Source organism: Lathyrus oleraceus, chromosome 7 (assembly GCF_024323335.1).
Source record: "Lathyrus oleraceus cultivar Zhongwan6 chromosome 7, CAAS_Psat_ZW6_1.0, whole genome shotgun sequence".
Classification (NCBI taxonomy): domain Eukaryota; kingdom Viridiplantae; phylum Streptophyta; class Magnoliopsida; order Fabales; family Fabaceae; genus Lathyrus; species Lathyrus oleraceus.
The window spans coordinates 290202478-290225836 of NC_066585.1; the positions used below are offsets into that span (position 1 = coordinate 290202478).

The following is a 23359-nucleotide window of genomic DNA, read 5'->3' on the forward strand; positions in this document are numbered from 1 at the left end:
TCAAAACATAAAACAATGTTGTAGAAGCTTGTCTTCATTATCTCCCATTTTTTATGATGACAGCTAATGCTACTTGATATGTTGAAAGTTATTTGACGCTTGATTAATTTTCTCCGCATACTAACTTATCTCCCACTTGATTGATCCATAGGGAAATTTTGGAGACTTAACTTTTTCTGTAAAATGTTAGAGACAGAGAAAAATACATACAAGTTATATATTCTCCCCCTTTATCATTATCAAAAAGAAGAAAAAAGATGAAGAGATGAATATACACTTTGAACCATAATGGATCATATAGAAAATCATTGTTAGGGTTGGTTGAAAATATACATGTTAAAGAAGTCCCACGTCGCTTAGTTTTGTGAATGATGAGAGATTCCAAGGCTATATATATATATATATATATATATATATATATATATATATATATATATATATATATATATATATATATATATATATATATATATATATATATATATATATATATATATATACAAGTTCTTTGAAGTTCCACATCGCTTAGTTTTATGAATGAAGATGGAGTATAAGGCTATATATAGGATCCAAGTTCTTCATTCCAAGATCCACCAGTAAAAAACACTTTAAGCTTGTATTTGACTTTCTTTGTTCTCTTATACACTTGTATTATAGTGTTGTGAGATGTAGTTAAATATTATTTTGGATGGTGTGGGTGTAATTGGGGATTGGGTTAGTTGAGGATATATTATGTGTTGTAACAATTTTCACATAGTGTTATTCTCTGGTTGTCTATTGATAACAACCGTGGTTTTTTATCCGATTTTGGAGTTTCTATATTATGTTCTTGTGTTGTGATTGTGTTCATTTTTTTCTCTATGCTTTGTTTGATTTTTTCCTAACAACTAGTATCAGAGCTTTTAGTTCGATCCATCAATAAGTGTTCTTGGTATGCTATGTGGTTGCAGTTTTGTATGATCTTCCACATCAGAGAAGAAAGGTAGTGTTGTGAAAGAGTTGTTGAGTTGCATTTAAAAATTTTGATATGTAGTTTGGGCTAGAGAAAATTGATGGAAGATTTTTTCTTAACTTGTGGAAAGTTCAAGTCAAATATGTGTTGATACAATCAAGATTACATAAGGTGCAAGATTGTGTCAGTGGTTGAAGAGCTTCCTGCCAACAAGGAAGTTTCAAAATAAGTTCTTAACTTGGTTTTCAACATGTGAAAATTCTTGAAGTGGTTTAGCTTCAAGTGAAGTATACTCTTCTTTAGGTGGAGTATGATAGTTTTTTAAAACTATGATTGTCGATGAAGACCATGTGAAATTTTTGGAGTGATTTAGCTTCAAGTAAAATTTATTCTTCATGATAAAGTATATGATTGTCGGTGATGACAATGTGAAATTCTTGAAGTGGTTTATCTTCAAGTGAAATATATTTTTCATGATAGAGTACAATAGTTTTTAAAACTATGATTATCAGTGAAGACAATGTGAAAATTCTTGAAGTGGTGTAGCTTCAAGTGACTATACTCTTTATGGTGGAGTATGATTGTCGGTGAAGACAATGAAAGTTTATGTATTATTTTGAATCAAGGTGGAAATTATTGTGGTTGATTGAAAATATACATGTTAATACTCTTTATGGTGGAGTACGATTGTCGGTGAAGACAATGAAAGCTTATGTATTATTTTAAATCAAGGTGAAAATTGTTGGGGTTGGTTGAAAATACACATGTTGAATAAGTCTCACATAGTTTAATTTGTGAATGAAGAGAGAGTCTAAGGCTATATATATATATATATATATATATATATATATATATATATATATATATATATATATATATATATATATATATATATATATATATATATATATATATATAAGTTACAAGTTCTTTGAAGTCCCACGTTGCTTAATTTTGTGAAGGAAAAGGGAGTCTAAGGCTATATATAGGATTAAAGTTCTGTATTCCAAGATGCACCAGTCAAAAACACTTTAAGCTTGTATTTGACTTAATTTATTCTCTTATACACTTGTATTTAAGTGTTGTGAGATATAGTTAAATATTTATTTTGGAGGGTGTGGGTGTATTGTGGACTTGTGTTAGTTAAAGGTATATTATGTGTTGTAACAATTTTCACATAGTATTATTCTATGGTTGTCTATTGACAACGATCATGATATTTTTTACAGTTTTGGAGTTTCCGTGTTATGTTCTTGTGTTGTGATTGTGTTCCTTTTTATCTTTATGATTTGTTTATTTTTCCCCAATAAACATAACATTGCATAACATAACAAAGCTTTGTATTAAGGTTACATAGCATAAACTTCATAAAAAATAAGAGAATATAAACTTAAAAAGACATAATCATAAAAGGACATAACAAAACATAAGTAGGAAAACAACAAAATATAAGACAAGACACACAAGATATCTAATCACTATCTTCTTCCATCTCCTCCTCAATATCCTTAAGGTTTTCGTTTTGTTTGATATTGGCTATTTTGAGGCGAAGGTCGTGGAAGTCAGTTGTGACTAGGTTTTCAATGGAGCACATCTTAGCATATAACATCTCATTAGAAACACTTCATTTGGGTAACGGAGCTGTTGCAGAAGAAGCAACCTCTTTATGCTTGAAAACACCATATTTGTCTTTAAAAATTCACATGTTCTTATTTGTTGCCCCTATGTTGATCTCATGCTCATTAGCATTTATTTTAAACCTTGACTCTCCATGCAAATTATTTGACAAAACTGAAGAATCTTAGTAACCAACCATGCATAAGGAAGGCCACCAGAGGGTTTCTTTTGGTGAAGCATATGGTACATTATGGCATAAGCCCGATTCACTTTTAACTTCTTCTTCACGGAATTGATAATTTACATCTCCGTATCATTTATTTGAGAATGATTTGAGTGTTTAGGCATGAGAATGTAGGCAACGAAATAGTGAAGCATACAGTCGCTTACCAAAAATTTTCCAAAATACAAGATTTGACGGCTTGGAGCCGATCCAACGTTGCGAGCTTTTTTTGCATAGAGTTCTTGCTTAGTCAATCTACTAGTGATGTAATAGTATCTAGTCTTCTCATAATCATCTCAATCACAGTTGAAACCTTGACAAATCCTTTCTTCTTCATAAGGCATATCTAAACCTTTCCAAAAATCTTCCATAGACAACCTAATATTTATCCCTTTCACACAAGACTTAACAATGTAGTCAATGGATATAGATAGATTATAGTAAAAAGTTTGAACCAAATCAGGAAAGTAAGGACCATAATATGAAATTAATATACTTAACCCTTGATGATCCAGCAACTCAGGAAAGTCAAAGCTTGAAGCAAGAAAGGATATAAGATTACCATACTTTTGATTAGTCAGAGCATGGTTTCTGAAAGCTAACATGAAGTGAATCTTTTCCTTTGGAGTGGGAACCAATCTTCCAAGGTTCAAGTTGTCAGGCCTATTGGGTTTAGAACCCGCAGAGTCATCATATATTTTCTTATTTCCTTTGTCTCTTCTTGAAGCACCCATGGAGATTTTGTGAAGAGAAGGTGCTTTTGGATTTTTGGTAAAAGGTTTGGATGGATGAGAGAATGTTTGATGAAGTATTTAAGTGATATGGTTTGATTTATAAGATGAAAATATGAGTGGATAATAAAGGGATTTCATGGGAAATGGTTGGGTATGAGTGAAGCTTTAATGGGATAAAGTTTTCCAAGGAGACGAGGCAGGAAGAACTTGACTGAACAATAAAAGTAGGTTTGAAAAGTGATTTTAACAGGTGTAACAGGTTAACAAAAAGGTGTAACCGGTTACAACAACACGTTTTTTGAATTTTTTTAAAAAGAAAATGAAATTGTTGTGCTTGTAATCGATTACAGTCAGAGTGTAACCGATTACGCTCAGTAAAAATTTGAAAAATTATAAACAGGAAGGTGTGAAAATTTGTGAAAATATATTTGAACATTCTAATACACATAGACATATATGAGAAATATAAATTAAGGCAAGAAAACATGACATAGAGACATAGTTTTAATACTTCACATAAGAAGTTGTGAAATAATTAATAAAATAAAATAAATGTAGACATGTACCTTGATGATTTTTGAATCATGATGCATAGATAACTTTGTGATAAGTTTAGACATCATTCTCATCCAATATTCCAAGCTCTCTTTGAATCTTATACAAGAATTCTTTGGCTAATGGTTTAGTGAAAATATCTGTCAATTGGTTATGTGTATCTATGAAAGTGACTTCGACATCTCCTTTAAGCACACCATCTCGTAAAAAGTGATGTCTAATGTCAATATGTTTGGTTTTGGAGTGCATGACTGAATTTTTGGTTATGTTTATAGCACTTGTATTGTCACACTTTAACGGAATACATCAAAGGTGTACGCCATAGTCACTAAGTTGTTGCTTTAGCCAAAGAATTTGTGCACAACAACTTCATTCTACAATGTATTATGCTTCATCCATACTAAGATCATTACACACTTTCCTTTTACACGACCTTGATACAAGAGCGTTGTGTAGGATGTGACATGTCCCGCTTGTGTTTTTCCAGTCAGTTTTACAACCTGTATAATCTGAGTCAGAATAACCAACAAAATCTCAAATACTACTTTTATGATACCATAAGCTGACATTTGTTGTTCATTTGAGATACTTCATGATTGGTTTTACTGAGGCAAGATGAGATTCCTTCAAATTTGCTTGAAAATGGGCACAAAGACAAACACTAAACATAATTTCAAGACGGCTTGTCATCAAATAAAGTAATGAACAAATCATACCTTGATACCATTTGATGTCAATCGAAATATCATATTCATCTTGATCTACATATGTTTCAGAACCCGTTAGAGTAGATATATCTTTGCAATTGTCCATATCGAACCTTTTTAAAAATTCCTTGAAATACTTGGATTGGTTGATGAAGATGACATTCTTTAACTACTTAATTTGTAGTCCAAGAAAATAGTTCATCTTACCTATCATGGACATCTCAAATTCTCCTTTCATCATCAATGAAAATTCTTCACAAAGGTCTTTGTTTGTTGATCTGAATATGATGTTGTCAATGTAGACTTGAACTAATAAAGTATGATTTTTTATTTTCTTTATACAAAGTATTATTAACTTTACCTTTTTCAAATCCTCTTTAACAAAGAAAGTCGCTAAGTCGATCATACAAAGCCCTAGGCGCTTGCTTTAAGCCATAAAGAGCCTTTCTCAACTTGTAGACATATGAAGGATTCTTGAAGTCTTCAAAATTGGGAGGTTATTTGACATAGACTTTCTCATTGATGTATCCGTTCAATAAGGCACTCTTGACATCCATTTGGAATAACTGAAAATTTAATGAACAGGCATAAGCAAGTAATACACGAATAGCTTATAACCTTGCAAGTGGAGTGAAAGTTTCTTCAAAGTCAATTCCTTCTTCTTGATTATATCCTTGAGTCACCATTCTTACTTTGTTTCGAGTAATTATACCATTCTCATCAAGTTTGTTTTTAAACACCCATTTGGTACCTATGACGTGTTTACCAATTGGCCTAGGAACAAGTTCCCAAACTTGATTTCTTTCGAATTGATTTAATTCCTCTTGCACGACAAGTATTCATTTGTCATCTTCTAAGGCTTCATTAAACTTTGAAGGTTCTATTTCATAAACAAATACCATATTCAGGAAAGCATCATTGAGATTTATCCTTGTCAAAACTAATTTACTTATGTCACCAATAACTTTATCTATTGGATGATCACGGTGAGTTCTCCATTCTTGAGGTAGATCACTTTGATTTTGTTCTTGTTGTGTATTTTTCTCTTTGTGTTCCATTTGACCAACCTTGTCATTCTTATAAATATCTTCCATAGGTACTTCTAAAATACCATCATCATCATCACAAACAACTATATCCTACTTATAGGGGTTAGATTCATCAAAAGATACATGCATTGATTCTTCAATAGTTACAGTTCTTTTATTATAAATTCTATAAGCCTTACTAGAGAGAGAGAGTAACCAAGAAAAATACCTTAGTCTGATTTTTCGTCAAACATACCGAGATTGTCTTTGTCATTATTGAGGATAAAACACTTACATCCAAAAAATGTGAAAGTGAACAATGGTTGGCTTTTTTCCCTTGAAGAATTCATCTGGATTCTTTTCAAGATTTGTCTTATGATCACTCGGTTCCTTACATAACATGTCGTACTTACCGCATCCACCCAAAAATACTTTGGTAGGTTTAAGCCACTTAGCATGGTTCTTGCAAGTTTAACTAGTGTTTTTCATTTTGTACTTGCTTTGCATACTTCTTAAATGTCTTGAAAACAACACTTTTTTACGCTAAAAAGAGTGTCCAAGAAAATCTTGACAATCACCAACAATAACTAAGGCATATACGTTACCTCCAAAGCTTCTTGTTCTTGATAGACAAAATAAGTCCATGTGCAACAATTGAAGTGGACTTGTAGTTGTTACCATATTCTTTGGCTTGAAAATTGATTTGATTTGCTTTCCTTTATGACATGCATCATATAATTTATCTTTGAGAAATTTCATCCTTGGTAAACCAATGATAAGATCATGTTTGACTAGTTTATTTAAATGTTCCATATGAATATGGGCTACTCTTTTATGCCAAAGCCATGGGTCATTATTTCTTACCAATAGACACTTTACTTTTAAAAATAAATCATCTAAAGAAATCATGAAAATATTGTTAATTCTTTTACCTTTAAGTTTTACCTCATGAGTGGCTTCAACTTCAATTAAGCATTCATCTTTGGTGAATTTGATTTTGAAGTCTTTATCGTGAAGTTGGCTTATGCTAAGAAGATTGTGCTTTAGCCCTTAAACATAAAGTACATCTTCAATAGTTATGAAAGGTGGTGCTCCAACTTTTCCTATGCCGAGAATGTTTCCCTTGTTGTTGTCCCCATATGTGACATATCCCTTGTCCTTTATAACTAGAGATGAAAATTTGTTTATATCTCCCGTGATATGCTTAGAATAACCACTATCAAGATATCATATATTTGTAATGGTCTTCAAGCAAACCTATAAAAAATTAAGATTTTTTAGGTACCCAACGTGCCTTGGGTCCTTGATAATTAGTTTTTTTCCTGATCCATACATGATGGCCACTAGCAACACTAAAATTCCTTACATAACAAGCATTAGGTGTATGACCTATTATACCACAATAAATATGTAGGAACAAAATTTATTCTATATCTAGGAACATACGATTTTTTCTTAACAAATCTTTTCTTAGGATGATGATGGATATTTTTCCCTTTATTCACTTTCTCTTTATTGGATTGATCACTTGCCTTGACAAAGATAGTTTTACTAGTACTTGACTTATCCAACTTTGAATAAACAATCTCACTTTTATCATTGGAATATTCTTGTCTACTAAGTATACCTTCCAACCCAATTTGTCGTTTTTCATATATTTCAATAACCCTTTTTAGTTTGACAATTTGGAAAGAGAGTGAATCACACTAGTTGCATGTAAAATTATGTTTTTCTTTATCAAAATAATTTTGTTTTTCTTTATCAAAGTATTTTTGCATAGTTTCAATTTTTTCTTCAAGAGAATAAAATTTGTTTCTTTTGAGTTGACATTGTTTTATATAGAATTTTACACTCATTGAAAACTTCATATATTGCTCCTTGTGCATCATTATCATAAGAAAGGTTTTCGTTACAAACATATTCTTCTTCTTCATCAGAATGGTGTGATGCCATCAATGCAAGATTAGCGCTTTCACCACTTTTCAAATCGGATGATGAACTTACTTCATTATCATACCATGCAACATAAGCATTTTTAGACTTTGATTCCTTTCTTCTTTTATGACCACTTTTCTTGGCAAGTTTTGGATAATCCACCTTCATGTGCCCTTGCTTTCCACATTCAAAGCAAATGTAGTTTTATGTTGATGTAGAGGCTTCTTTCTCCCTGAAAAATTTCTTTCATTTTGTAAAGTTTAAAGATTTATAATTATTGAAAATATTACCTAGCCTTTTCACAAGAAGCATAAAGTTCTCATCTTCATTCTTAGCATCTCCTTCTAGTTCTTACATTGAGTCAACTTTTAAAGCAATGCCTTTGGATTTTTTTCTCTTGAATTCCATGCTTTTCTAGTCTCCCAAGTTCAATCTCACATTCTTAAATCTTTCCAAATAAATATGTGGATGACATAGTAGATAGTCTCTTCTTTTTAGATATTGACGTCACATTTGGTTATCATTCCCTAGTTAAATATCTAAGCACTTTAAGATTAAGTTTATCGTTAGTACAATTCTTACCAAGAGCAATCAAATGATTGGTCAAGTGTATAAATATTTTCTACAAGTCAAGGATTTATTCTCCGAGCTGTATTCTGAATAACTCATACTCTTGACATAATGTGTTTAATCTTTATCTTTTTACTTCAGTGGTTCCTTCATGAGTGAGCATTAATGTATCCCATATTTATTTTTCCTTTGTGCATTGAGAGACACAGAAGAATCCATCCATGCTTAGAGTCGTTTGGAGTAGGTTGATTGTTTTCTTGTTGTAGATGACATTTTTCTTATCATTTTCATCCCATGAACTTTTTATCTTTGTTGTCCCAACACCATTGACAACACTAGTAGGAATAAAAGGGTCATTTTCTACTGCATCCCACACTTCTCCTTGTGCTTCTAAATGAGCCTTCGTACATATTTTTCAGAAATTAAAGTAATTCAACAAAAAAAATGGAGGTTTGTTGTTACTGCCACCGTCTCTAAAAACTGGATTTGCGGAAGCCATGTCTTGATCTTTAGGAACATGTTACATATAACCTGCTCTGATGTCAAATGTAAGTAATGAAAGTAATTTAAGGGGGGGTGAATTAGATTTATTGGACTTTCTGGAATTTTTCTATTTTAGAACGATGGCAAGTGTTCTTATTTTTTTCGGAAACGAAAAGAATGTTAAAAATGCAGGAAGTAAGTGTTGGAAAAATAAAAGACACCAAGATGTATACTAGTTCCCCTTTCCAAACAAGGGTATGTCTAGTCCCCGCACAACCCGTGAGAGATTTAACTATATTATAACTTGTACAATACTCACGCTAAGGCCAATCATACACTTATCTACCATACAAGAAAGCACACCACTTTCTTTTACACTTTGAATAAAAAGCACACCACTTTTTATCATAAACCAAAATCATTTAACAATTAGTGATCCACAAAAATAGAATGTCGTAAAGATGGAAATTTGAGTATATATCAATTCTTGATAATTGATATTTCCTTCAATGTATACAATATACACGAGTAATACTTAAGTTCTCAGAAATGAATGAGTGAAACTTCGATGATACTTTAAAAGTTTAATGCAAAAAGTTTCACAAACAATATTGACTCAAGTAATTTAGTTGAAAATGAGAGAGATTTGAATTTGAAATAATTTGAAGGAGTGAAAATTGAAGTTCATAAACATTGGCTATTTATAGTGTGGAAAATACCCTTTTGAATCAGTATAGTAGGGGTGTTCAAAACTGAACCAACCCAATAGAAACCACAAACCAAACTGAAGTCGCAAAAAACTGCATTTGGTTCGGATGTGTTTGAGCCATTTTTTAATAAAATAGCATGGTTGATTTTTGTTTGTGATTTATATTTTGCAAACCAAACTAAACCAAACGAAACCGCATTATGTTACAACTCAAACTTCACTTTTCTCGCATTCAACCAAAAACTGAAACCTATTATGCCTTAACCTTACAATTATGAACAATTTTCTCTTACTCATATTTAGGGTCTAAGTTTCAACCTCTCAAATTTCTCCTAGTAGTATCGTGCATTCTTTTCATCTTCTTTTCCATGTACGTCCCACCTCTTCTATTTTAATCTCTCCTCTCTTATGTTCTTTCTTTTTCATCATCTCATTTTTTTGTTACCGTTTTCCCTTTCAATTACGTTTTTATGACACTTTTCTTCTCTAATCTCGCATCTCTTATGTTCTTTCTTTTTATTCTTCTATAATCTCTCCTCTCATCTATTTTTTTTTATGTTTTATTATAATGTCTTTGATATTATTTTATGCTACTATTTTATGTTTTTTATTCCACTTTTGTCTAGTCTGATTTTTGTATATTGAATGAGATTATTTTGTCTAAATATGATGAATTTTGATGTTATCTAGTAATGTATGAATAACTAAATACAAAATTATGTTGGTCTATATAGGTGTATTTATGACTCAATAAAAATCTTGTAAAAAACCTAACCAACCAAAATCGCATTGGGTTGTTTTTGGTTCGGTTCGATTTTATTTCTAAAAGTCAATCAAACCAAACTAAACCGCGTGTTTTTTTCTCTTGTGGTTCAGATGATTTTTATCATAAAAACCACCCAAGCCACAATGCAAACACCCCATACAATATATAATCATCAACCATTACAATGATTCAATGACCAAGTATAAAAAATGTTTGAATGTATTTTTTTCATGAAAAGTGCCACTGCTTCAGTGGTAACTAGTTAACACATTGTAGTAACCGGTTACAGTTGAAGGCAAATCATATTTTCACAAGTTTTATGGTTGTAATCGGTTACAGGGTTTGGTTAACCGGTTACAGCTGAACAAATTTCCTAAAATTGAAATTCTCGTGTGTATAACTGATTAACACATATGTGTAACTGGTTACATCTGATAGAAATTGTGAAAATCAATTTGTAACCAATGTCACTAACTTGACTAAGGTTAAAAAACACTTTAGAATGTTTAGATTTGAAATATGTAAATTTTCTAAGAAGCTAATGTCTTATTCTATGCATTATTGTAACATGTACCTTATGCTTGATCAAATTCTTCAAGATCCATTTGTCTCTTGTTGATAACTTGAATTCCAAGACATGTATAAAGAGAAACTTAGAACATAATTGAAAGTTGATGATCTATCTTTTTCCTTCTTGATAATGCAATTGATCTTGAGGCATTGTCTTCATCAAAACACAAAATAATATTGTAGAAGCTTGTATTCACAAGGGGTTGAATATTTAGAAACTTTTAGCCCTGTTATAAAAATGAGCACCATTAGACTTCTCCTATCCATTTCCTCATCTCAAAATTATTGTTTACATCAATTATATATAAATACAACATTTTTACATGGCGACTTGGATGAGGAGGTCTATATGAAGTGTCCTATGGGGCTAAAAGTTCCTAACAGAAACCTTGTTTGCAAGCTTAACAAGTCAATTTATGGTCTTAAGTAAGCTAGCCGACAATGGAACCATAAACTTACCAACATAATTTTAGATCTAGGATTTACTCAATCTAAATCCAACTATTCTTTATTTACAAAAAAAATGGTAACTACTTTACATGTATTATTGTCTATGTTGATGATCTTGTACTTTTAGGAAATTCCATTGATGAAATTAACACAACCAATGTTGTTTTAGATGAGAAGTTCAACATCAAATACTAAGGAAATCTAAAATATTCCTTGGCTTTGAGATTGCTCGTTCTTCCAAAGGCATTTCCCTTTGCCAACACAAATATAGTTTTGATCTACTTCAAACCGTTGGATTACTTGCCACTAAACCAATCTCTACTCCAATGGATCCTAAAATTAAGCTTGACAATGAAGATGATCCCATTATGCCTGACATAACTCAATATAGGCGTCTAATTGGTAAGTTTTTATATTTAACACACTTTTATCCTGATAATAGCTTTGTTGTTTGCAGGTTAAGCCAATATCTCTCAAAGCCTACAAACGCACACCTACAAGTTGTACGTCGAGTCCTCCGCTAGATAAAAGTTGCTTCAGCCCTCGACCTATGTTTCAACAGCAACTCCAATCTCCAGCTCACAGGCTTTACTGATTCATATTGGGGTGCATGTCCCTCAACAAGAAGATCTATTATTAGCTTCAACTTCTTTCTTGGCTCAAGTTTAATCAGCTGGAAATGCAAAAAGCAACAGTTTGTCTCAAGATCCTTTTCGGAAGTCGAATATCGGGCATTAGCTAACATATCATATGAAGAACAATGGCTTCTCTAACTTCTGTCTGATTTCTCAATCAGTCACCCGCAACTAGTTTTTATATTTTACGACAATTGTAGTGCCACTCACATTGCTTCAAACCAAATTTTTCACGAAAGGATGAAGCATATAGAAATGGACTACCACCTTGTTCGAGACAAAATCTAGGACAAAGTCATACATCTCATGCTTATTGCATCCAAAAACCAAATAACTGACATTTTCACCAATCCACTGCATCTTGGACTATTTACAACATTGGTTTCCAAACTTGGAATGCTCAATATCCATTCCAGTTTACGCGCGCACGTGTACCAGGGGGTGTCAAACTATAATGTACATTTATTTTTGGCCTCTTATGTCCTTTTATTTTTCTGTTTTTGATCCAAGAGATTAGAACCCATAATTCTCTAACTAACTCTGGTTAGCTGTGATATATATTGAGAAGCCCAAGTCACTTGTAGGATTGATTCAGAATAATATAAACTTTCCAGTTTTTATTTTTTCTTTAAGGGAAATACGCTTCCATTGGGTGATGTTAACCAAGGTCATGATCATGAAAGCTCTTGGAATTCGCCGGAAGGTCTCTGATCAAACATAATTTCATACGCATATTATGAATAAGTAGATTGTGCAACACACTGAAGGTTAACTAATGGGCATTGCTCTTTCATATGGGGAAACATGTTTACTTGGAGAAGTAAAAAACAATTAATAGTTGTCGAGAGTAGTGTAAAATTTGATTTAACGACCATGAATCATGGCATGTGTGAAGGAATTTGAGTAAAAAAGATTTATGAAGAACTCAAGGTTCCCATTGAACACTCAATAGAAATTATATGTTACAATAAAGCTAATATCAATATGACAAATAATTCAATTCACCATGATGAATAAAGCATGTGAAAATTGACTAACATTTTATAAAAGATAAGATTAGCCATGGTGTCATAAGTATCACTTGTGTACCATCATGCAACCATGCAACATAAATTCAAACTAAACCTCTTTGCAGAAGCATACTTGAAGATATTAGAACTAATCTGGCAACGATAAATATCTACCATCCAAATTGTGGGGATATAGAATAATGTAGAAGATTATGACAATCATAAAAAATAATGTAATTATGTCATGTACATCTAGAATTATGGATGCATAATTATTTCTTTCCTTTCATAATTATCTAAGAATTTTAAGGAAATAATAATTCCCCATATGAAAGAGCCTCTTATGTCAAACTATAAAGTAAATTTATTTTGGGCCTCTTATGTCCTTTTATTTTTCTGTTTTTGATCCAAGAGATTAGAACCCATAATTCTCTAACTAACTCTTATTGGTTGGGCTATATACTGAGAAGCCCAAGTCACTTGTAGGATTAATTCAGAATAATATAAATTTTCCAGTTTTTCTTTTTTCTTTAAGGGAAATATACGCTTCCATTGTGTGATGTTAACAAAGCTCATGATCATAAAAGCTCTTGAAATTCGTCGGAAGGTCTATGATCAAACATAATTTCATACGCATATTCTGAATAAGTAGATTGTGGAACATACTAAAGGTCAACTAATGGGCATTGCTCTTTCATATGGGGAAACATGTTTACTTGGAGAAGTAAAAAACAATCAATAGTTGTCGAGAGCAGTGTAAAATTTGATTTAACGACCATGAATCATGGCATGTGTGAAGGAATTTGAGTAAAAAAGATTTATGAAGAACTCAAGGTTCCCATTGAACACTCAAAAATTATATGTTATAATAAAGCTACCATCAACATGACAAAGAATTCAATTCACCATGATGAACAAAGCATGTGAAAATTGTCCGACATTTTATAAAAGATAAGATTAACCATGGTGTCATAAGTATCACTTGTGTACCATCATTCAACCAGGCAACATAAATTCACACTAAAACCTTTTTGTAGAAACACACCGAAGATATTAGAACTAATCTAGCAATGATAAATATCTACCATCTAAATTGAGAGGATATAGAATAATGTAGAAGATTATGACAATCATAAAAAATAATGTAATTACGTCATGTACATCTAGCATTATGGATGCATAATTACTTATTTCCTTTCATAATTATCTAAGAATTTTAAGGAAATAATAATTCCTGGATTTTTAGGCATGGATTGATTCTACATAGCTATTGTTGTAACTCTATTTAAACCAACCTATCTAATTGTTTTAATCATCAAAAGAAAAATAATATTTTTTCTACAATATTGATTTGAGAAAATTGTGAAAAGTTGATACTAAGCAGACAAGTAGATTCTCATTCTTGGGAATAGCTATAGAAATAAGATAAGGTTTCTTTCCTTTAAAACTTTTCATTTGAGCACCAAATACCATCAATGTTCAACCAAACAATATTGCTTCTCTTTTGTCGGATTATAATTTTAATATGAAATAACTTGTATTTTTATTGTCATATTTCACCCAATTTTTATATTATAATATATCATTTTCAACTAGAACCTTATTGTATTCGGTTTGCATATGTATATCAAAGCTGACCAGATCACAATATTGAAAATTATCAAGCTATTTGTGAACCACGTCAATTATAGCCTCCCACTATCTTTAATTTTTTAAAATATTTGTGTTAAATATAGTTGAAATTTTTTAGACCGCTTGAAGCTTAGAGATTACACTCAATATAGTAACATTCCAAGTAGAATGATATAAAGGTTCATAATTTGGATGTTGAAACCAAGCTAAGTTACTCATGCTGAAAAATCTTAAACCTCTTTTTTTTTATAAGCAAAATGGAATTAATAAAGGGAGCACAAGGGGTGCCCAATCCTTACAAAGACAACAACAAACCAAAAAGAAAACCACAAAACACAAGAACGGCCAAAAACAAATTACAAGAAAAAGGAAGTCAGGATGACACGCCAAACATCCCACGAGCAAGAATTCCTGCAATGATTACAAGCCAAGAACAACTCCCAAGAGATAAACTTAATCATACCCAACACATCCATCTTGTTTAAAATACCTCCCTTGAAAATAATGGTATTCCCGCAAGACCAAATAACCCAACAAATAAACAAACCAAAAAACCATAACGTCCTCCTCCTGGGAGTAGTCCCTACAACATCAATAAAGGCCATAAAAGAATTTGCTAAAGAGGCAGAACACGACGGCGCCCCCGCACTTATCCATCCACACGCTTCAACCCAAATACGATTCGATAAAGGACAAATCAAGAAAATATGATCCAAGCTTTCCTTAAGCAAAAAGCAAAAGGGACATACTATACTATGAGTTCCAACAATAATGTGTCGCTTCGCTAATTCCTCCCTCAACGACAGCCTTCTCAGAACCATTTGCCAACCAAAAATGAGCGCCTTACTAGGAGCATTGGTCTTCCATAAATACTCCAAAAGTCGTAACTTCTCCGCCTCCAGAACAGACTCACTCAACTCTACAGCTAACAACCTGCAATAATTGAAGCTAACCGAGAACCCACCAATACTTCTCCACCAAATAAATCGATCATCCTGCCATGGGTCAATCTGAACATCCTGTAGTAACGAATAAAGTTGGGACAACAATACATAATCCTCTTCTGAAAGCAAATCCTCCCTTATGCCAACATCCCAAACCCACCTACCGAACAACCAAATGTCATAGTCCCCCACCTTGAATCTATTATGCTCAGAAACCATGAATAAAGAAGGAAACAATTTGCGGAGCAGCTCCGAACCCAACCAATGATGCGATCAAAAATCTATTAAATTCCCCTTTCCAATCCTGCAGGAAATTGACGAAACAAACCAGTTTTCCTGATTCTCCTCCTCCACCTTACCAACCAAACACAAATCCTTCCATAAAGCGAAATTTTAGTACGAGCATTAAAAACAAGATCGTCTAACATTAAAGACGCTATATCTTCATACCTTAAACAAAGAAACTCATATCAAACAGAATTACTCTCGTTCAAAATACGCCACTTCCACTTAGTCAACAAAGCTAAATGGAATCTACCGCAATGCTTAACACCAAAACCCCCCTCCTTCTTTGGCTGACATATTGGCTAACACAATTTATCTTCTTCTTATCTTCCGATCCAACCCCACAAGAAAACTTTTTGCAGCATGATAATTTCATTAGTAATCACATTAGGAGCTTTATTAAACGAGAAGAAGAAAATTGGAATATTGGCTAACACCGAATTCAACAACACCATTCTACTGCCAATTGACAGAAATCTATTGGACCAAACGGATAATCTTCTTCTTATTTTACTTACTGTTTTTCTACTATTAACTAATGTGGGTTTGTGATGTGAGTCACGCATAAGTTAAATCTCAATCGGAAAATGAGAAAAATTATCTCCAATGCACATCGATATATATTCAAATTTTTACGAAAATATCCACCATAATGGGTACTTCTCATTTTAGTAAAAAGCTCTGCAATTGTGTCGATGTTCATGACACCACACACATCCATCATTTAAGACAATTATCCTATGATAAAATGTAATATCTTCTTAAAATCTCTTTGCAACCACTAATCTTGTTTAAGTTGTAAATCATAATCCAAAGATTTATGATTGAGTTACGGGAATCTCTCGTATACTCTTAAAGCCAAAGCCTAATAATATAAGTAAGAGAAACACAAATAGTCCAAAGGATGTTAACTTAAGAAATCTTTAAAAAAAATCTATTTTTCAAAAATTGCCACAAAATCTAAAAATGAAACATACATCCATAGTTTTGCCTAAGACAACAACATGAGTATTCTAAGAAAGAAAAAAAAAAGGAGAAGTCGTTGTAATAATGATAAAAAACTTATTAAATACTTTTTTTTTAATTTTTGTTTCATTTAATAAAAAATGAAATATTTTTAAAATGATAAAATAGTTCTACACAATTAATAAAAAATAAAATATTTTTTGTTTTAAAGGATATTGTACAATGCTAATATATATTCCTTTTTGTGTATATTGACACATAAATTTGAAATTTAGTATTAAAGATCAATTTTTATATTCAAATAAATTTTAATGACAATTTCATTCTTTTTAAACAATCTTTAATTTGATTTGACGTAAATAAGAGAATTATTAAAACTAAAATTGAGACTTAATACTTTTCAAATAAATATTCTCTCTTTGTTTTGAATGAATAAAACCATAAAAATATTAAAAGGTCCCACCGAGAATTGAACTCGGGTTACCAGATTCAGAGTCTGATGTCCTAACCGCTAGACCATGGGACCTTGATGCTGTCAATTCTTCAATATTATTTATTTAACAATAAATATTTATCTTTGTAAATATAGTTCCTCTTCTTCGTAAACGTAACCAGAACTGTGGCATCTGTTAACTCTTATCCATTGTTAATTCCTATCACCATTTTCACTTCAAGAAAATGCTTCTTTCATGTCAAAACCACACTCTTTACCTTCCTTCTTCTTCCATCCATTCCGTCAAGAATTCGAAATCCAACATTATCATCAATTGCCAAACCCCAAACGAACAAAACCAACCCATTCCCAGAAGACACAATTCAAAATCCACTTCATTTCTCATCCACCACCTTTCACACAAAAACAGCGACAATCATCACTCTTCACCCACTGAGCTACAAGACCCAATACCGCATGAAGAAAAAGTGAAGCTTTTAGAACTTTCCTTAGTGAGGAAAAGAACCCCACAATTTCCTGGTTCAATTTATGCTCAATCCCCTAGTGACTCTGATGTGGGTTCTTCTCTTCCTCCTCTTCGTACGCTTTTTAGATCGCGTGATGAAGAAGAAGAGGTCTTAATCATGAAAGCTCTTGAAATTCGTAGGAAGGTTACGGAAGAGGTTTTCAAAGAACAAATGAGAAAGGGTAAATTTGGAATTACTTATACAGACAATTTGGTTTCTAAGTTGGGTGGTTTTGTTGATTATGTTATGATTGAAGCTGCTAACTTGAAAAGATTGCCTCAATATTCTCACTCTACTTTCAATTTACGCGCCAAAACTGTTATTGAAGATTCCCAAGTTGTACAACTTATTAGGTATGTTGTTAGTTTTTACTGTTTTCAAGTTGCTGATAAGCTGTTTGATTTATTGTTCCTGTGAAAATGAAACAAACCAATTTGCTGTGTGTGTTATTGTTAGTTTTTCTTCATAAGTGTTTGTATTCTGATTGTGTTTTTTCTTCATTTCTATAGATGGTTGAAACATAATTCTCTATCGTATCCTCAGATAGCTAAGCTCGTTTTGATGTCAAGGGGGAAACTTGAGTCCATTAGGAACCGTATTGAGTGGTTGAAGTCGGTGCATGTTAAGGGAGACTTTATTGGGGATGCAATGTTGAAGGGTGGAGATAATGTTTTGCTGCGGAGTGATCGGGAGCTTGATGAGATTGTTGAGTGTTTAGAATCCAATGGTGTAAGGAGGGAATGGATGGGTTATGTTGTGAGTCGGTGTCCGAAGTTGTTATCTTACAGCTTGGAAGAAGTGAAGATTCGTGTGCAGTTCTATCTGGATATGGGTTTAGATGAGAAGGATTTTGGCACAATGGTTTTCGATTTTCCTAAAGCACTTGGTTACTATACAATTGAAGAAATGAACCGAAAGGTAGATTAATTTTTAACAAACTTTATAGGGTCAAAGTCACATTCTAATATAGCTTTGTGTTCTTCTCTAATGTTTTGATAGTTTGTTCAGCTTTAGTAGCATGTGTGTTGGTAATTGCTTCTGATATACAGATAAAGGATAAAGTATGATTCCACAACTGTAATTTTCAGGTTGATTACTTGAAAGAATTCGGGCTTGATAATAAGGATGTCGGTAAGTTGCTTGCATTTAGGCCACAGTTGATGGCGTGCAGCATTGAAGAACGATGGAAACCTCTTGTTAAGTATCTGTACTATTATGGGATTACTCGAGATGGGATGAAGAGAATGCTTATCATTAAACCAATGGTCTTTTGTTTTGACTTGGAGATAACTATTGTGCCAAAGGTATGCAAAAAATATTTTTATTAGTTACTCTTCTAAGTTGAGGTTTGTGTTGTTAATACTGATATCTAATAGATTCAGAAATAAAATTTGCAATGGTTTTTGTCTTGTTTCGTGATGATATTACTGACAATTTTGTTGTATATTTTGTCATGAAGGTAAAGTTTTTTCAGGACCTAGGGGTTCGAAACGACGGGATTGCTAACATGCTTGTAAAATTTCCTACTCTACTCACTTACAGCCTTTACAAAAAGATTAGGCCTGTGGTATGTCCCTTTCCTTTGCCGCTACAAATTTTGTTACCATGAAGTTATTTTTCCGAAGCCTCACCACTACAATAGTTTATCACTATAATTATATTTTAATTTACTGGCTGATCCAGAGGCCTCAATTGACTCATGTGCTGAATTTGCATGTTGTTAAGGTCATATTCTTGATGACCAAGGCTGGAGTCACTGAAGAATCTATTGGAAAGGTTGTAGCTCTTGGACCTGAGCTCTTGGGATGCAGCATAGTACATAAGCTCGAAGTAAATGTAAAATATTATTTGTCTCTTGGCATTCGTCTTCGGCAACTGGGTGAAATGGTCGCTGATTTCCAAATGCTGCTGAGATACAATATAGATGTTCTTCGTCCTAAGTATACGTATTTGCGGAAAACCATGGTCCGAACTTTGCAAGATCTAATTGAATTTCCGAGGTATCACAGTGATATTTTTACCATAGATGCACAGTTGGTACAAACCTTGTTTAATTTTTAATGTTTTTAATCCATTGTGTTGCCAACTTCAATTGTCCAATTCCCTTGTTGTTATCAGGTTTTTCAGCTATTCTCTCGAGGGTCGAATAATCCCAAGACACAAGGTTCTGGTGGAGAATCAGATAAATGTCAAACTAAAATGCATGTTAGCTTGTACTGATGAAGAGTTTAACAAAATGGTCAACAATATGATTCGAAAACGCCACAAGTTCCAATCTACTGTCATGAAGGGGGATACTCCGCATTCCCAATCTCTTGTTACTGGGGATATTACTGCACCCCAGACTTAAGCAAAACTGATGGCTCTGTGGGAAACAAAAGTGATTAAGTTTCGAGAAGTAAAGCAATGTAGTAGCTTTGTCTTATTAACTTCATCGGTCAGACTAGTAATTATCATAAAATCGTGATTATTTTTCTCAAACACGGGGTGCTAAATGACTATGTAACAGCTGGTATAGTGCTGGAGAAACATCGGAGTAAAGGAGCGCTCTGTCATGGTTAAAAAAAAAAGCTTGCAATTTGTCATCCACTGCAACACTTGTGAAAATAGAATTGCTGCAGAATGTGCCAATGAAACATGCCACTGTGAAGTGTGCCAATGAACAGAATTGTGGAGAACCCCTGTGTACTTCTTGCAATGTCAGAGATGTTTAAGGTATATGCTCTTAACACACTTAAATGTACATGTTGTACTTGTTATCATGTTTATTTTTTTCAAAGGACTTTGCTTTCACTGATAGCCGGGAATTTATCTACTGTACTGACATACATGGAAAAAGTTTATGACATGTCCATAAGCTATCTAAGATAGTATGAAAACAATTTATAGTTTATATGAAAATAATTTGAGTTTATTTTGTCGTTTGTTATAGAAACCGCTTAACTATAAACACTTGTATGATAAATGTTTATGTTGTAAGCACTTAATTAAGCCGTGTATCCGTTCCAAACAAATCCTAATTCAATTCCTGCTCATCTTTTTTCATGATATTTAAGACTTGTTTTTTTTCCTGATAGGAACATAGGAACTTTGACTGACAAATAATTGTGATTAACATTCTTGGCTCGAGTTCTATATACTGGTTGAACATCAAACTCAACCTATCTCCAGAAAGATCAACACTCAAATTTATATATGAAACTCTTTTAAATATATCTTGCTCAGGATATCTGTGAACAGCAGTATTGCTACTCTGAGTACACAAAGTTCATCGATCCGCTGCTTTTTATAAGGTGAACAATGTTCTATGCTAGTGAAATTATATTTGCGGAAGACTATGGTCGCGCCATTCCAAGAAACCTTCATTCTCAAAGCATCATAAACCTTTGTTGACTTAAGATAGTTTGTTAAGATATGTTACAGATTAATCATTTAATCATTTTAATCTATAAATAACATGGCTATCTAGGATTATGTTTTTTCAATCAGTTCTGGATTATTCCAGTGTGTAATATTTTTATGAGGCAAGTCGCATTAGTAAAAGGATTATTCTTCTGTGACATTTTGTATTCATCCTCTAGTTCAATGGCTCGCATTACTTTTAGCATTTAAAAGTCTGTCACTCGAGGTATAACGATATACTTATAATTTTTTATATAATGACAGAAGCAGGTATTTACATACTATTGAACATCAAGAAATAATTGAAAACGACCTCTATGGTTTCCTAATTCCTAGCTAATTGATGAGTCACTCCATTGATTTATCTTTTAAAAAACTAAACATGAGAGATTTTTTCTATTAAATAAATAAATAAAAGAGATGTCTATACTCTGATAAAATAGTTAAAAAAAGCATTAAAACTAATAATATATTCAATTTAAAGAGTAAGAAAAAGTAATTAGAATGATTTCGAGAAGGCTCACAACACCATCTCAATCCACATAAGTTCATCATTGCCAGAAATTTGTGGTACTTACTACTCACAAGACCAGCTCAATCCACATAACGCAGGCGAGAACACGTTCCCTTCACTGTGAGCATCTGGATCATTGTTCGAAAGTCATTCGCGCTTCACATCGGACAATTTAGAGAAGGTTACAATGATCTCTCCTATATAAATGTAATTCTAAGTCATACACTATTACTATTCATTTCACAGTGGTCTTCATCACCGGACCAATTGTATTTTGTTCTATTGCATAATAGTGGTATCACCGGGTCAATTGTATTTTGTTCTATTGCATAATAGTGGTGTCGTCTATGAAATTGACTTTCGATTCTCTTTAATCTTTTTAGTTGTATCTCCGATGACTAGTTAGGTATTGACTCGTAGCTAGAATGTTGTCATTGACCGTCTTTCTTCATCCACCCAGACAATGCTGGGTCAGTTCTTTCCCCATCGGTGATGATCTAGTGGTTTTATATCTTTTTTCTCAAGGTACTCTGACATAAAACTTAAGTGTTTGTATCAGTGTGTAGCTCTCATAATGCTAAAATGCATATGCACTCACAAAAGCTATTTTCAAATTTGATCTTTTTTTAACTCTTTTAAAGAAACTCTTTAGAAAAAGCTAGAAATCTTTTTAACTGAAGTATAATCAAAATCGACTATGGCGTATAGGTAATCCATTCTGAAGTATTTTTCATCCTCCAATTGATAATGATTGTGGTATAATTGATTATGAGGTGTCTCATTCTGTAATAGATAGATTAATCATAATTGATTATGGATCCGATCTTACCAAAAAATTCTAAAAATGCCTTTGCATAATCGATCATAGATTTCACATAATCAATTATGGATTGGTATGGGCACGAGCTTAAATAATTACTCACAAAATTAAACGGGTATGGATGCAGGTATGAGTACCATGATACCCACCCTGCGTTTAATTTATATTTTTATATTTTAAATTATATTATTATATAAAAATATATATTTATTAATTTTAAATAGTATATCAATGTTAAAGAATTACGTATTTAATATAAGTTTAATTTATTTTAATAATAAATTTTTTTAAAATGTTTTTAAAAACTTAAAATAATATATATTTTATAATTACTCTATTTATTTTTAATAGAAATGCGGATAACACGTATGGATATTTACATATCTATAAGATACGGGTACGAGTGCTAACTTTGACGCGAACGTGAGTACGAAGATTTTTTTAAATCGTAGATATTGGGATGGTACTCATTGTCATCCCTAATAACAAAATATTAACACTTGATTTAAAGATGATAGATTCAAAATAGAACAAAGAATAACTAATTAAAAAAATATTATTCTATGACTTTCAATGATAAACATAAAATTATTTTGTAATTTCGACTTCAACAATTTTTTTTTTGATGTTTTCCAAATATTAAATTTAAATAATTTATTAACTATTTAAAAATTATGCAGTTGTAATCAATATTGTAAAATCTCAACGGATTATCGATATGGTCAAACTACTAAGTCATCGGATTATCGATATGGTCAAACTACTAAGTCATCGGATTATTGATCGGATCAATGACTTATTGATCAGACCGCATGATTATTAATTGATTTATACAAATTAAAAATTAAAAATATTATTGAAATAAAAATTTTGCCATAAATTTTTAATATTA

General features: G+C 32.2%; 1 protein-coding gene and 1 non-coding gene across 4 annotated transcripts; one reads left to right on the forward strand and one right to left on the reverse strand.

The window, feature by feature from the left end:
• Positions 1–17225: 17225 nt before the first annotated feature.
• Positions 17226–17297, reverse strand: TRNAQ-CUG (transfer RNA glutamine (anticodon CUG)). Its single transcript has one exon. It is a non-coding gene; the product is annotated as a tRNA-Gln (tRNA).
• A 70-nt stretch (positions 17298–17367) lies between these two features.
• On the forward strand, positions 17368–21322 carry LOC127105202 (transcription termination factor MTERF2, chloroplastic). 3 transcript variants are annotated; one of them, XR_007794923.1, is made up of 7 exons: positions 17368–18084; positions 18241–18649; positions 18820–19035; positions 19191–19298; positions 19457–19731; positions 19850–20446; positions 20809–21322. XR_007794923.1 is itself a non-coding variant. In XM_051042366.1 (6 exons), exons 1-6 carry the CDS (start codon positions 17450–17452, stop codon positions 20079–20081), a joined length of 1875 nt encoding a protein of 624 aa, XP_050898323.1. In that variant the 5' UTR covers positions 17368–17449; the 3' UTR covers positions 20082–20645. The 3 variants fall into 3 exon arrangements, 1 of the variants encoding a protein (XP_050898323.1); XR_007794924.1 differs by having other exon boundaries at positions 20957–21322; XM_051042366.1 differs by lacking the exon at positions 20809–21322 and having other exon boundaries at positions 19850–20645.
• The last annotated feature ends 2037 nt before the right edge of the window (positions 21323–23359 follow it).